Below are 14,709 nucleotides of genomic sequence, written 5' to 3'. Positions count from 1 at the left end.
GCTGCCTTCGGCTCGGGTCATGATCTCGGGGTCCTGGGATCGAGTTCCGCGTGGGGCTCTCTGCTCAGCAGGGAGCCCGCTTCCCTCTCTCTCTCTCTCTGCCTGCCTCTCTGCCTACTTGTGATCTGTCAAATAAATAAATAAAATCTTTAAAAAAAAAAAAAGAACAGATCTTCTGCATCACAGTAACTATGAGGAAGAAACAAGAAAACACTTTGTGGTGATGCTTCTGAGAACAGAACTGCTTCCCAAACTTGAACTTCTCAGTGCAGGAGCCTACTCAAATGAGGCCCCCAGGGTGGTTATTTATTTGTTTATTTACTTTTTTTTTTTTTCAGCAGGGGAGGGCACTGAAGATATGGGACTGCATCTGCAGAGGACAGCTTCAGTTTTAAGACAAAACGTTATACTAAGAGCATACCTGAGAAGGTTAGCTCTAGATGAAGGCAGTACCTTCTCCTACAGCTTCTCTTTCAGCTTGTCTTAGTGACTGGCAGCAGGGGTTAAGTATGCTTGCATCTTTCAAAGAATGAGACAAAGAATGACTTTTCTTTATCCAGTACAAATTTCAAATGTCCCACCAGACATTCATTTAGAGGGAAAACCAATTCATAAATTGAGCCTAGAGTCTAACAACTTTACATATAAATTCTCAAAATATTTACATGGTTTTAATATGACATTTTCCCATCAATCTGACTACCATAAAAGCAAAACAAGATGACTCTTTGTCAGAACCTAATCTCTGATGTGACAGTATTAGAAGGTAGGCATTTTGGAGGTCATGGGCACAAAGCCCTCATGAGTGGGGTTAGTGCCCTTTTAAAATAAGTGAGACCCCAAAGAGCTCCCTTCCACCATGTGAGAACACGGGGAAAAGACAGCCTTCTATGAAGCTGGAAGCAGGCTCTCACCAGACACTGAATCTGCTGGCACCTTGATCTTGTGAAACTTCCCAGCCTCCAGAACTGTGAAAAATAATTTCTACTGTTCATAAGCCCCCAGGCTACAGAATGGTTAGAATAGCCCAAATGGACTAAGACAGTATTTCACCAATGACAGTAATGATGCCAATGATACATGAGTCACAAATGGACATGCTTTGGTCTGTGTTGTAGCTGTCGCATCCATGGTAATTCCATTTATAGGTTTAAGAATCTATGTTCATTATCCTCAGCCATCTAGGAGTGTCTGAGCATTTACACAATATATATTTTCCTGTCATTTTTATATAATTAGGGAAATATATTAATTTGCTTATAAGTAAGTATAATAGGGGCACCTGGGTGGCTCAGTCATTAAGCTTAAGCCTCTGCCTTCAGCTCAGGTCATGATCCCAGCATCTTAGGATGGGGCCCCCTATAGGCTCCCTCCTCAGTGGGTAGTCTACTTCTCCCTCTCCCACTCCCCCTGCTTCTATTGCTTCCCTCCATGTGTTTCTCTCTGTCAAAAAAATAAAATAAAATAAAATAAAATCTTAAAAAAAAAGTAAGCATAATAAATTATCTCAGAAGGGTAAAAGGAACATTACAAAATAATTATTATAAAAAAGGGCACTGGATAAGTTAGGGTAGAAAACTATTGCTTTAAAATTTACTGACACCTTAAAAAAAAAAAAAACCCAGCACTTCTGATTCACTTACTTACCTATTTACCTATCTAGCTATCTATTTATTTTTGGTTACTTTGTTACTTGGGGGGATTTTATATTTACATTTGAAAAAGCAGCAATTACCTGCTGACATTCTTCCCATCAGCTACAATCTTGTGACTACCAACGCCTTCACTTTTATCTTCTTTTTATATTTCACTTTCTCTTCCCTGCAAGTTACTAGAAATAAAGCTTTTAACATTTCAGAAGGTCAGGCGAGCGCACAGGTTCCCATCTGCTTCAGTAAGCCAGCACAATCACAGGCGCCTCTGCTGCTCTCCTAGCGTCGCTCCCTTAGAAGCAGTAAAAGTGATCTTAGCTTTCTCTTCCAGTGAATTCTACTTAATGAGTGGACAAATATTAAAACCATGCCAAATCTTGTTATGCCCGAGTTTTCGCGTCCGAGAGACGAGAGACGACCAAGGAGCCAAGCACCAATGCAAACACACGAGGGCTTATTTGACAAGCTTAAGCTTGGGCCCAAGCATACCCAACACAGCAGAGTAGGGACTTGGACCCGGAGCTTAGTTAAGGCAGGGGTATTTATGGGTTCCTGTTACTAAAGCAGGGTGGGGATTCCTGGAACCAAAGCAGGGTGGGGGTCTCTGAAACTAAAGCAGGGTGGGGCTTCCTGAAACCAAAACAGGGTGGGGGTTACTAAAGCAGGGTGGGGGAAAGTTCAGCCCTTGGGCACAGGGGTCTGAGATGGCTGCCAGACCTAAGATGGTTGTACTTATGCTAAGGCTAAACCTGAGGTGGGATGGCCTTAATTTTCTTGGCCTCCACAATCTGAATTCTTAACTCCATCAAATGTTTTTCTTGGTGTGTGGGGGTGTTCCTTTGATTACATATTTAGAAATTTGTGAATCCAAACAACTTGAGGTCTAAGTTTTTTTTATATTCTCTTTAAAACTTTATTAATTAAGCCAAAAAACAAACAAACAAAAAAACAATCCAATGTTACATTTGTGATGTACTAATTGTCATATGCAAGTTGATACTGAGTCACTTTCAATGTAAGCAACCCCATTTTCCAAGAGAAATTCAGCAACAATGTTTCCAGATATACTGAAATCTCTCTTCTAGCTATATAATTCCTATCTATCATTCATTCTGCTCACTCCTCTCAGTCAGGAACGCCAATGCCCAAAGGCACAGAGCTCCAATGATATGACATAGGAATCTGCTTTGATTCAATCCTTGAGAGAGAGTAGTGGGGAGAGGATGGCTACCCCCAAATCCGTGACTGATCTCCAAATAAAAACAACAGGAACAGAAGCATATAGTAAACAATCAGCTGTCTAAGAGCTAAGCTTGGCCGTGAGATCTCCTAGTGATTCCTAATCTGTAAGCAGAAATCACTCCATGTACCTTCCACATTTTGATACGTCTAATCCAAAGAGCAACAGTCCAAGTCAAGTCACTCAGGTTCAGAATGCATCTATTTTTGTTCCATCTCAGTTAACAAGATATTTGTGGGGTATATTCCACATCAATGCATTATACTAGAGGTAGTGACACATATAAGGGTCTAAAAAACATGGTAAATGTCCTAAAAAAAAAATAGGATCTAGCAGAGCCAGATATATACACACTACTATTCTACAAGTTAGATAATGTGCAGTATTATAGATGATAAACTAGTAATTAGAAAAAGTCCAGTGAGAAGAACTATGTTGATCTAAACATCATCATGGAGGAAAGGTTATTTGAGGTTATTTGAATACTGAGGGAGAGGCAATGAGGAAATAAGGAAAGGGTTTCAAACAATGGAACAATATGATTTTATTTGTAATTTTAGAAAGATACTTTTGGCAGTAATAGTTATCTTTTACTCACAAATATGATGAAGAGTGACCTACCCCCTTTCCCTAAATTGAAACAACAAAAAAGCAAAAGTCTGCACCATCCGTATACCTACAGTAATGCAAAGACTGTGCTTCACTTGTTCAGTAGATTTTAATCATCTGGCAAATATGTCCAAGGCACTATGCCAGACACCAGAGATAGAAAAAAGAAAGATCCCCCTTCCTTCCGAGGAGCTCCCAAGAGACAAATATAAATCCATGTGATGGGCACTATAAGGTAAGACAAAGAGCAAAGGAACGCTTAGTATGGATTTTAGAGGAGTTCAACTGTTGGCCCAGATGGGGGAGAATAAAGACGCATTGGGGAAACACCAGCTCGTTAGGCAAGTACAAAGAAGGAAGGGGTTATCTATAAAGAACATGTTAAATAAGTAAAAATGGCAAAGGAGATTGGGTCAGTAGAAACCTACCAATAAAGGGATAGACCGAGAAGAACTGACAAATGAGATAAAATGATTAGAGAGCCAGGTTGGAGAATCCATGCAGTGTCAAACAGAGTGAAGACCTTCAAAAGGAAAGGGAATCGTAATTAACAATAAACTCTACAGAAAGGACAAGTAAAGCCTGAACCAAATCAAGTGGGCTTGGAAGCTGGGCTGGGGGAGGCGTTCATAGTGATCATCCACTAGGCCATCTCCGGTAAATGGAGTGACTGAGTATGGGGAGACACACAGTGTGAACCAAATCAAAGCATGGGAGTCATGGACTCTTGACAACGACTATTTAAAAATGTACTTTTTAATACAAATTAGATTTTTAAAGAATCATGCACTATAAAAAGATATGAAAACATCAAGATTAACTAATGAAAGACAAAGTATCTGACATCTCATTTCATTCTAACATTGACTGCAAATTCCTAATGATACACGATGGGGTATTTTGATGTTGAATTTTAATTTTTATCTTGAGCTTGCAGGTGGCAAGATTTTACTTTTGGCAGTTTGACAACTATACTTGAAAGGGTCCCAAGACCTTAGTAGGTATCAGCTAGACAGATGGTCAAGGTACAAAGACATTCTGCATCTTTCTTTTTTTTTTCCTCCTAGAGGTCTTTACAACCAAATAGTGTCATTAGAATGTAAAGCTTATTCAGCATTTGACTACTGGGGTAGTCAAGGTGTTTTAAAAGCTCTCTCCATCCTTCCGTCTCTGAGATAAAAGATGACAAAATATCTGATCCACTCCACTGAAGACAGAGGACAGGGAAAAAGCCAAAAAAAAAAAAAAATAATAATAATAATAATAAAATAAATAAATAAATAAGCTTCCACTCAGCTTAAAACAAATTGTTTTTTAAAATATTAATCTTTTAGGGCGCCTGGGTGGCTCAGTGGGTTGGGCCGCTGCCTTCGGCTTGGGTCATGATCTCAGGGTCCTGGGATCGAGTCCCATATCGGGCTCTCTGCTCGGCGGCGAGCCTGCTTCCCTCTCTCTCTCTGCCTGCCTCTCTGTCTACTTGTGATCTCTCTCTGTCAAATAAATAAATAAAATCTTAAAAAAAAAAAAATCTTTAAAATATTAATCTTTTAAATTAACATTCTGTTTTTGTTAAAAGAGTACTATATAGGAATAAGGTGGGTGGCCATATAAAATATGGTTACAAATCAAACTGCTTATCCTTATAAACAAAGGCCTATTTCATAAAACAGCAACATAGATGCCTAATGCTTTGCACTATATTTTTATAGTCAAGAAAATAATTATCAAGATGAGTAAAACCATAGGAGGGCACTCTCAAGTGGCAATAACATATTAACACATGCACGGAGGTAGAAGGGAATTCAAAATGAGATGTTAATCTTTAAAAAACACGTGTGTAACGACTTGTCACAAAAATAGCACTTCTTCACACTATAAGGAATTTAAGAATCTTAGCATGAAAATCACTTACCTAGCTCTTCATTTTCAATGACTTCAAATGTGGCCCAGATATCACCTTTCATAGGAATTATATTTTTTATTGCTAATATATCATTAGTTAATTCCTCTGCTTCCATCACAGGAGATATCTGTAGGAGAGGCGAAATTCCTTCAAGAATGTATGTCACACACAGAAGTCACCTCATGACAGCACCGACAGTACTCACCCCATCCACCAACTTATGATGCTCCAAGTTTCTTACTTAGTATGCTTACCTAGCTTCTCTAAGCACAGAGAAAAAACAGCCTGTTCAGTTCTTCTCCATAAACTAGAATACATTTTAATGTGAGTGCAAAAAGATATTACAGTAAAGACATAATCAGGAAGGATTTTTTTTTCTCACTTAGTGAGCCATTAGATCACTCAAGGAAGGATTCACCAGACAAAGAATCTAATGGTATTCCAGGACTAAAAATTTTCACTCATCAGTTCAGTAATCAAGAGTTCACAGTGGTTTGGTTTATTCGGTCTGGGCCCTGAATGATACACAATCGACTGCTGTCTACCATGCCAAAAAGCTCCAGGGTTTTAGTGGGCTGTGGTGTGCCCTGCCGTGCCAGTAACAGATGGTGGGATACGGGAGCAAGCTGGAGCCGGGATTTCAGGGCAGAGGGCAGAGTCTGCTGTGCCAGCCCTGGGGCCAGTTCCACAAGAGTCCCAAAGCCTCAGGCCATGGCATAACCACACCATCTTCTTCAGGGACTTTAGGGAATTCTGACTGGTTTCTTTTTTTTTTTTTTTTAATTTTTTTTAACCGTTCTTAAAGGCATACTAGACAAAAGCAAGCGACTTTCTTCAATATGAATTTAGTTCTAATGCTAAACAAACAGAAGATGTTTTAAACACTGGGATACTGCAACTGCAACCTAGTTTGCACATTTTCAGTGAAAGTATGTACCTATTTAAAAAGTTCTTCAAAAGGGAATGTGCTCATTACCATTTCTCCTGTCCAGTACCAATCATAAGCAAAAGTGTTCACACTTATGTAAGTAACATAAAACACACTTTCTTACAGGTAGCATCTACGGTCTCTCTTCTGGACTTTGTGGAATGTGTAGGACTCTTCAGAATGTATGAATGATATAATAACGTCTACTGGTTTCTCTTTTTAAAAGCCCAGTGAAATATAATCTTTAAAGAATAAAAACTCACCATCTGGGAAAATTGGAAAACTTTTAGTAGTAGAAACATTGGCTGAATCATTTCCATAATGCTGCTCACCTGAATGGCTTTAACATTTTTTTAAGAAGCATAACCCTTTCTTAAAATAATAAATTACTAAGACACTAAACTGTGAAGGAGGTTGACCAAGGAATGGAAAACTGGAACTCCATCCCTTATCCCAGAAGACTCCCAAGGACAGGGAACCCCCAGAACTACTAGAACTACCCAAAGCATGCTTTGGAAATTATTACTCCAAAGAATATACAAATCAGTATGATGATCATCAGGTTAGGAATATGATGGTCAAGGTATGTGTTCTGCCTTTAACACTTATTTAATTCCCAGTTTGTATTCATGTGAACTTGAGACATTACTTGCTTCACTGGCCTCCTGGGGCCGAGGTAATGACCAGCTGAAATCAATATAACTGAAGAGTTTTCTAAAGTCTGAAGCATGAAAAAAAATGTTAATAATTATTTTTACATGGTTTTTGTTATGTTTTTAAATAAAATTTGGAGGGGCCTGGGTGGCTCAGTTGTTAAGCATCTGCCTGTTGCTCAGGTCATGATCCCAGAGTCCTGGGATGCAGCCTGCCTCAGGCTCCCTGCTCAGCAGGAAGCCTGCTTCTCCTTTCCCCACTCCCCCTGCTTGTATTCCCTTTCTCACTCTCTCTGTCAAATAAATAAATAAAATCATTAAAAAAATAAAAATAAAAAATAAAGAGAATTTGGGGTTGTTAAAGGTGAAACTGACAGTCCTTTATATGCATATACTTAAGAATTTTGCTCAATTTTAGTAATTTGTATTATGGTCTTGTCAGTAAGATAAAATTAAAATGAGCTACTAAAGAGTGTGTATGTGGAGCTAAGTCATGTGTTTTGAATACCTCTTCTAGCATTAGTGATGAACTTGTGCTGATTATCTGTACTACTTGCTTGTGTCCCCTATTATCAGCATACCACGTTCAGCATAAGAAATTTGATGTGGCCAATGAGTGGCAAGGCTCCTGCTCTTAGGGACTTATGACCGTAGTAGTTCACTCCATGTTGCAAGTGAGTTAACCAGTGCCACACAGACACAATATGGAATCATTAAAAAATATAAATGAATATTACAATATATTTAACAAAACTAAAGTCCAGAATGATATAAGACTCTATTTAAACGTTGGACTTTAGATGGCAGAATGTCTTCCTCACACAGAGAATGTAGTCTTAACTGAGTAGGAATCTGAATTATCACTGTTACTCTCCCTAAGGCTGACGAAATACAGAAGAGGAGAATAAGAAGGACCCTTTTAATTCAGAAAAAAAGAAAAAAAAAGATTCATATTCTCAAAAAAGACGAGTTCTCCAATATTCAAATCAATTGGAAGATAGAAAGTTAGTCTAGAATACAAGAGTGGAAGACCATTAATAAATAATAAAAATAATATAGGACTAGTAGTATCGATTATTTATTAAACACTTATGTGCCAAGCAATTTGCTAAGTGTTTTATAAGCAGTATCCTGTTGAGGACTCACATTAATGATATGATGTAAATACTTTAATTTTCCTCATTTTATAGGTGAGATGATTGCAACTCAGAGTAAGTTAACTTGCCTAATGCTAAGATACTACAAAGGGGGAGGAACAAGTATTTGAGGTCAGTTTTTTCCCTAGAACCTACAGAAAATCTTAACCATAACGTAAAGCACCTAAGATGTTCTCTTTTCAAATGACTAAAACATGGACTTTCTGGAGGATACTGGAATAAAATGTGAATCCTATCAATCAGTCGTTTTTTGAACTGGACAGGTAAAATATGAGAAATAATGGAAAATTCAAGATATACAAATTAATGCATATTAATACTTGCAACTTCCAAAAGTACTCTTTACATACATCATTAGGACTCACCCGAATTATAATACTGCAGTCAGGTTCCTTCCTTTCTACATACACTTCAATTAACAAATCTCCAGCCTGGGAAACCTAGAAAGGGGCAAATGTGAAAACAGCAAATATAAGTATGACACTTAAGACACAAAGCCAAATATTTCATAATAGTGAAATGAGCCTGTTGATAGCATAATAATACCCATTTTCCAGATGCAGCTGAGAAGGAATCTACACAAATGGCCATTTTTTTTTCATCTCTTAATCAAGAGTTTAATGTCCTGAATACTCTTATATTCTTAGTAAAATAATGAATTTGGCTACAATGAGAAGGAATATGCTGACGTCAACAACAGAAGTTGTAAGAGCCATCGCCATGTGTGTTAATAGTATAAACAAAATGAGAAGCGAAAATGATCCATATGTAACTTGCTCTAAGCCACAGTGTGGGTACAATACCAATAATAAAAAGGGAAAAAAGGAGTTGCTAAATTTTCAAAGAGATACGTCCAAAAATGACATTTGAGGATAAATTAGGTTGGAGCTATATTAAAACTAAAAATAGAGAAAATATATTTAGCAAAGAAAAAAAAAGTGAAGTAAAAGAATAAAGTAGATGAAAAGATAAATTTTTATTTTAATTATTGTTAGCCAACCATTTAGTGTTCCAATATTTGGGTCACTATTATATCCCAGCAGACATATTAAGTGAAGAGACAATCCAGAAAATAAAAACCATAATATATCTCTATGAACATCGACAGTATAATGTGGAAAAGGGTAACGAAAAACCAAATGAATCTATGAAAAATATTTTGAGCAGCTTTTTTCAGAAACTGCCTTAAGTTACGTAACCACTTAGAAATAGTATCTCCCAATTTAAAAAAAAAATGATCATATTGGAGAAACAATCATCCCAAAGATCAATTTGCCTAAAAATAAAACCTGATGAAGAAATTAGTGAGGAAAACATTAAAAATGTACTTTGAGGAAGTTCTTAATTATACTGGCAGTAGAGACTTAGAAAAGCTTATTTCCAATTTTTCTTCCTCACTTTCGATGCTACACAAAAATTCAAGGGGAGAAAAGATACAGTTGACATTTCTATTTTTCACTGTGTTTGCATAAACAACTCTCCAGGAAGGACACATTTTAAAAATTAAAAACGCAAACACAAAGGACTCATAGAGAGAAGCAGAAACAAGAATAACTGAGAAATTCAAACAGGGATAAGACATGGAGACTGTCAGGAAAAAACACCATAGCAGAGTTTTCAATGGATTAGAGAAAAACAGGTTTTTTCAAAGTCTTCCACTTTTCTGGTCCAATTACTCTGTTTTATAGACAATTCTTTTCTTCTACTTACGGACTTAATTAAAAAACAGCCAAGACTCATTACTGTAATATGAATATAAAAGAAAAATGCAGAAGGACACTCATACTTTATCTAATAACAACATAGGTTATGCTGCCAAAGATTATCCCTTGGACTCACACAACCCTTTATTTCATGACTAAAACTCCCTAAAAAGCAGTAATTCAAGAGAACTGATAAGGAGCCAGGTTTTTTAGTGTTATGATTAACTCCTCTAAAAGCTGCATTAATACTTAGGGTCAAAATGGAGGAGATGCTTTCTTAGGTAAGTACTCTATCACAGTACTAGTACTCAGGGACCTTGGGTACTAGAAATGAAGCTTTTCCTTCCCTCCTTGCTATGGAATTGTTCCATGACTTCTCTAATATTTCAGGAATAAGGTAAATGTAGAGTCGACTAATAAGGAAGCATCTGCCTCATTCTCTGAGTATATCTATAAACAGGATATATTTGACCTATGGATATTATTTACATTGGTAACCTGAATCCACTATAATTCAAAGTGATTAGAAGATTAAATATGAATTTTAAGAAAGTCTAACGAATGTTCATCAAACAAGGCAAGGTACGTTGGAAAACTGCTGTGCAACCTGAACACACGCAACCGAAGAAAGCAAAAGAAGATTTAGAAAATAGTCAGTTTAAGACATAAATTAGCATATGTGACAAAGATGACATTAGAAACATTCCACTAATGTAATCATCGGAGAGCATGCAGAGCAAAAGCATAGAAGAAATAATTTATATTTTCAAAATCATAATGGAAACAATCATTATAGAGCTGAGTTTTCAATTTACTCTAGTATCTTTTTGGCTTTAAAGGCTTCCTTTGAAATCCACTGGCATTTTTAATAGTGCATTTGTAAATAAAATTGATTTTACAAAGGGCATTAATAAGATTAATAATGATTTTTCCCTCTGTATTTTGAAAAATTTATTTTAACATACTTTGGCATTTTGCACATAAGCATCCTGCTGCAGAATTATGCAACTATTTTATCTAGGTTTTTTTTTTCCCCCATTACTTTTACTTTGCTTCATATAGGAACTTAAAAATAAATACAACAAACATCTTTACTTACAACAGAAGTTTTTGTTTTTTGTGGTTTTATTTTATTATTTTTTTTAATTCTTTGGAGATCTAACTAATACTACTCACTTGAGTGTCTTTCCACTTGGTAATAAAGCTATTTTCTATGTCCATTTGTTTGACTTGGTCTTCTTTAACCTGTTTAAAATATAATTTGGGATATTCTAATAAAATACAAGGAGTTATGGTACTCATCCTCACATAACTCTTCAGGAATTTAAAGACCAACAATTTAAAAATAAATGAGAATGGCCATCTTAATCAGCACGGGCCCACACAACTAGGGCAGAAATAAAGCCAACATAACAGAGCCCCATAAAGTTCAGAGCATTTTATGATGACATCACTTCAAGCTGTGGATTCCACCAACGGAAGCTATATCACTAAGCAATTTAATAAGCAAGGGGCTGATGAATGATTTGCTAGAGTTTATGCAGGTTGAGAGACAACATTCAAGTCTCAAACTGAAATGCTCATTAAGTGCATATGAAATTTCCACCACTTCAAGTTGGAATTAGCAAAACTATGAAGATAAGCATTTGATTTTTTATTTATGTAACAGTACAAAAATAGAAAATAAAGAGAGCACATAAAGCCACACATTTTTTCCCAAATTCTTTCATTTTCCAGCATCAGAATTATTGCGAAGAAGCTGCTGTTGATCAAAAACAGTGGACACATATAAAAAGAAAATTAAAAAGAGATCAAAGAGCAAAGAGAACCCAACAACTTTGGTGTCCTTTCCTACATAAATTAAGATACAAACTGTGTGTTTTTATTTTATTAAAAAAGTTTCTTTCCCTTGGCTAAAGAATCTTGTGATCACTTACATTAAGAATGTAAGAAGTCTACATATAATAACCTATTACATTAACCCACTTGATTTCAACTAACATATCCATAACCCTGGAAAACAAGAAGTCTTATACAGCACTATTTAAGAGTGCCCCAAAGGTTAAATGACAGCCATGCCAGTGGTAATTAAGATGCCGTGGTAATTAGGTGATTGAACAGGACCTCTGACTCAGATCCATTATATTCAAATCCTGGGCTTACTTCCTCTATTTTTACTTCTTTCAACTAAGAAATCATCCTTATTCTGACAGTTTTCTGATGAAACATGAATATACTGACTTCATAAAATAGCCAATTGAAAGTCAAATAATTAGAACAGTTAACTTAGTAAAAACCACATGATAATTATTTCAGGGTTTTTTATTTCTAACTCAGACACAATTAAAAGAAAACACTAAAATGCATTCAATTACAGAATTTATCAGCCTGGTATTTATTGCCAAGTTTGTGAAATTCATAATTTCACACCTCTGAACAGACACACTTACTGCATGCACATACTGAAGAGAAAAAGAAAAAGAAAAACAAAAACAAAACAGAAACATCATAAATTGAAATATTCTGTCCAAAAGATACCAGAGGGCTTTCAAAGAAGCCAAATGTAAAGGAATGGCTATAGCTTAAAAGGCTAGTTGTATCTAATGTATTAAAAATCATATAATTATCCTTTATTTTTAGATATTCATAAAGACTTGATTATAAACATCCTAAAATGTATTTTTAAATTTGCCAACAGTAATATCAAAACTATTTTAACAAGGTCAGGATATAAAATATTTACCTCAAATATCTCAACATAATTATTAATTAAGTCCTCGATTACATTCACTTCTTCACTAGTTTGTCCCTTAGTTTGAAACAAACAGGATGAAAAGACCAAGGCCAAATTATGCGCATTCATGTGATTGATTTCTGAGCATTTCTGAACCCTGTTAGAGAAAAGCACAGCTCATTACCACACACTTCTTTTGAAAATTTCATAGAACTTTAGTCACAATAACCATTTATCATTATTTAGCACACACATACTGAAGGTGTCTGATGTAACAGGTATGGTGGTGATTTAAAGAAAAATGTGGTTCTTTGTTCTAAGTAGTTTACAGTCTAGTTAAGAACATAAGAAAAAAACTAAAAGAAGATACAATTACAAGTTACAAAGCAGTACTTGTTTGCTGATTGGAGGAGGGACCCACCATATTCTAGTAATTCCAGATATGGTGCAACCTGCAGCTAAGGCATAAAGATGTGCTTGCACAGTAGCGGAAAATGACCAGAGGGACTGAAGCATAAATGAAAGAGGGACTAGGGGGCAGTAGGTAAGCAGGAAACAAGGCAGGAAAGGTGAATTGGGAAGCATTTAGGAGAGAGTTCCAAATTCATGGTTCTTTTTTTTTTTTTTTTTTTTTTTAAAGATTTTATTTATTTATTTGACACAGACAGAGATCTGGCAAGCAAAGAGGCAGGCAGAGAGAGAGAGGAGGAAGCAGGCTCCCTGCGAGCAGAGAGCCCGATGTGGGGCTCGATCCCAGGACCCCGAGATCATGACCCGAGCCGAAGGCAGAGGCTTTAACCACTGAGCCACCCAGGTGCCCCCAAATTCATGGTTCTTCAAGGCTAAGCTGAGTTTTCCAGGAAGGGCAAATCAGGTGAGAAAATACTTGACAGCATGTGTTTGTCTGGTTATTCAGAATTGGATATTATCTCTCAAAATGAAAACACTTAATTTAAAAATACAATTATACTTTTCTTGGATATTATTAAGAACGGCTTTTTGCAATGAACAGACACAAACAGAGGAGTCAACTCTCCCCACGAAGAGGCTACAACATGTGGGTTTTACAGAAAGCCCTGAAAGTACCGTGATGTGATCTTTGAACAACACAATTGGAACTGTGTGGGTCCACTTCCAAGTGGATTCTTTCCCACAAATACAGTACAAATAAAAAAAAATTTATAGGGGCGCCTGGGTGGCTCAGTGGGTTAAGCTGCTGCCTTCGGCTCAGGTCATGATCTCAGGGTCCTGGGATCGAGTCCCGCATCGGGCTCTCTGCTCAGCAGCGAGCCTGCTTCCTTCTCTCTCTGCCTGCCTCTCTGTCTACTTGTGATCTCTCTCTGTCAAATAAATAAATGGAATCTATAAAAAAAAATTATATTTCCACAAATATAAATGTTTCATGACTTCTAACCCTGACTGTAAGAATATAGTATGTAACACGTCTGTCACATATAGCGCATGTTAACTGACTATGTATGTTACTGGTAAGGCTTCTGGCCAACAGTGGGCTTATTAGTAGTTAAGTTCAGAGGTGAGGAGTCAGAAGTTATATGTGGATTTTCAACTGCGTCCGGGAGCAGTGCCCCTAAATCCTGCATTGTTCAAGGGTAAAATATATTCACAAACATTAAGTGCAAAGTGATTTAAATAATACTACATGTGTAACCCCAGCAAGAGGAAATTTACATTGATAAAAATGCACAGATGATAACCATAAGTGATACACAGATGGAGGTATCTGTTGATATGTGTCACTGACTATATATAATAGGACTCTGCTCAATTGTCTAATTACATCTGTAAATTTAAAAATATATACTAAAAAAAGGAGACCAGTTGTATCAAAGGAATAAAACAAGACTAAGGTAGGTACCCTGGTCTATAAAAAGCAGATTCTTGTAGTTACAAAAAAGAGTAAAAGGTGACAGGAATATATATATATGATGATGTAGGAAACTCGGAATAAAATACCAAATTGCACAGCAGAGACAGAGCAAATGTAATCATCATGTGTGATTTATAAGATGCAAAAGGAATGGCAAGTTAGTGGGGGGGGGGTATAATAACTGTGGACATCCCTCTCAAAACCACTTCTGTACTTTTATCACACTAAATTATAAACATCTG

At 36.5% G+C, this 14,709-nt stretch overlaps 1 protein-coding gene and 1 long non-coding RNA gene across 4 annotated transcripts in view; one reads left to right on the top strand and one right to left on the bottom strand.

Moving 5' to 3' along the window:
• The window catches only part of LOC123936764, a 32,274-nt gene extending 31,859 nt beyond the window's left edge, over positions 1-415 (top strand). For both annotated transcript variants that reach the window (XR_006817387.1, XR_006817386.1), the window contains exon 4: positions 339-415. This is a non-coding gene — a long non-coding RNA (uncharacterized LOC123936764). The remainder of the gene's footprint in view (positions 1-338) is intronic.
• Positions 1-14,709, bottom strand: part of ARAP2 (ArfGAP with RhoGAP domain, ankyrin repeat and PH domain 2) — a 190,273-nt gene that overhangs the window by 49,105 nt on the left and 126,459 nt on the right. Inside the window, exons 23-26 of one of the 2 annotated variants that reach the window (XM_045997333.1) lie at positions 12,589-12,736; positions 11,022-11,090; positions 8,508-8,582; positions 5,414-5,531 (exon numbers count right to left, since the gene is read on the bottom strand). In XM_045997333.1, the coding sequence (XP_045853289.1) occupies positions 5,414-5,531; positions 8,508-8,582; positions 11,022-11,090; positions 12,589-12,736 (410 nt within the window). The remainder of the gene's footprint in view (positions 1-5,413; positions 5,532-8,507; positions 8,583-11,021; positions 11,091-12,588; positions 12,737-14,709) is intronic. The other variant, XM_045997334.1, reaches the window with a different exon arrangement.

Source organism: Meles meles, chromosome 2 (genome assembly GCF_922984935.1).
Source record: "Meles meles chromosome 2, mMelMel3.1 paternal haplotype, whole genome shotgun sequence".
In the NCBI taxonomy this organism is placed as follows: Eukaryota; Metazoa; Chordata; class Mammalia; order Carnivora; family Mustelidae; genus Meles; species Meles meles.
Note: the sequence above shows the minus strand (reverse complement) of the source record. Positions and strands in the feature narration are given on the sequence as shown.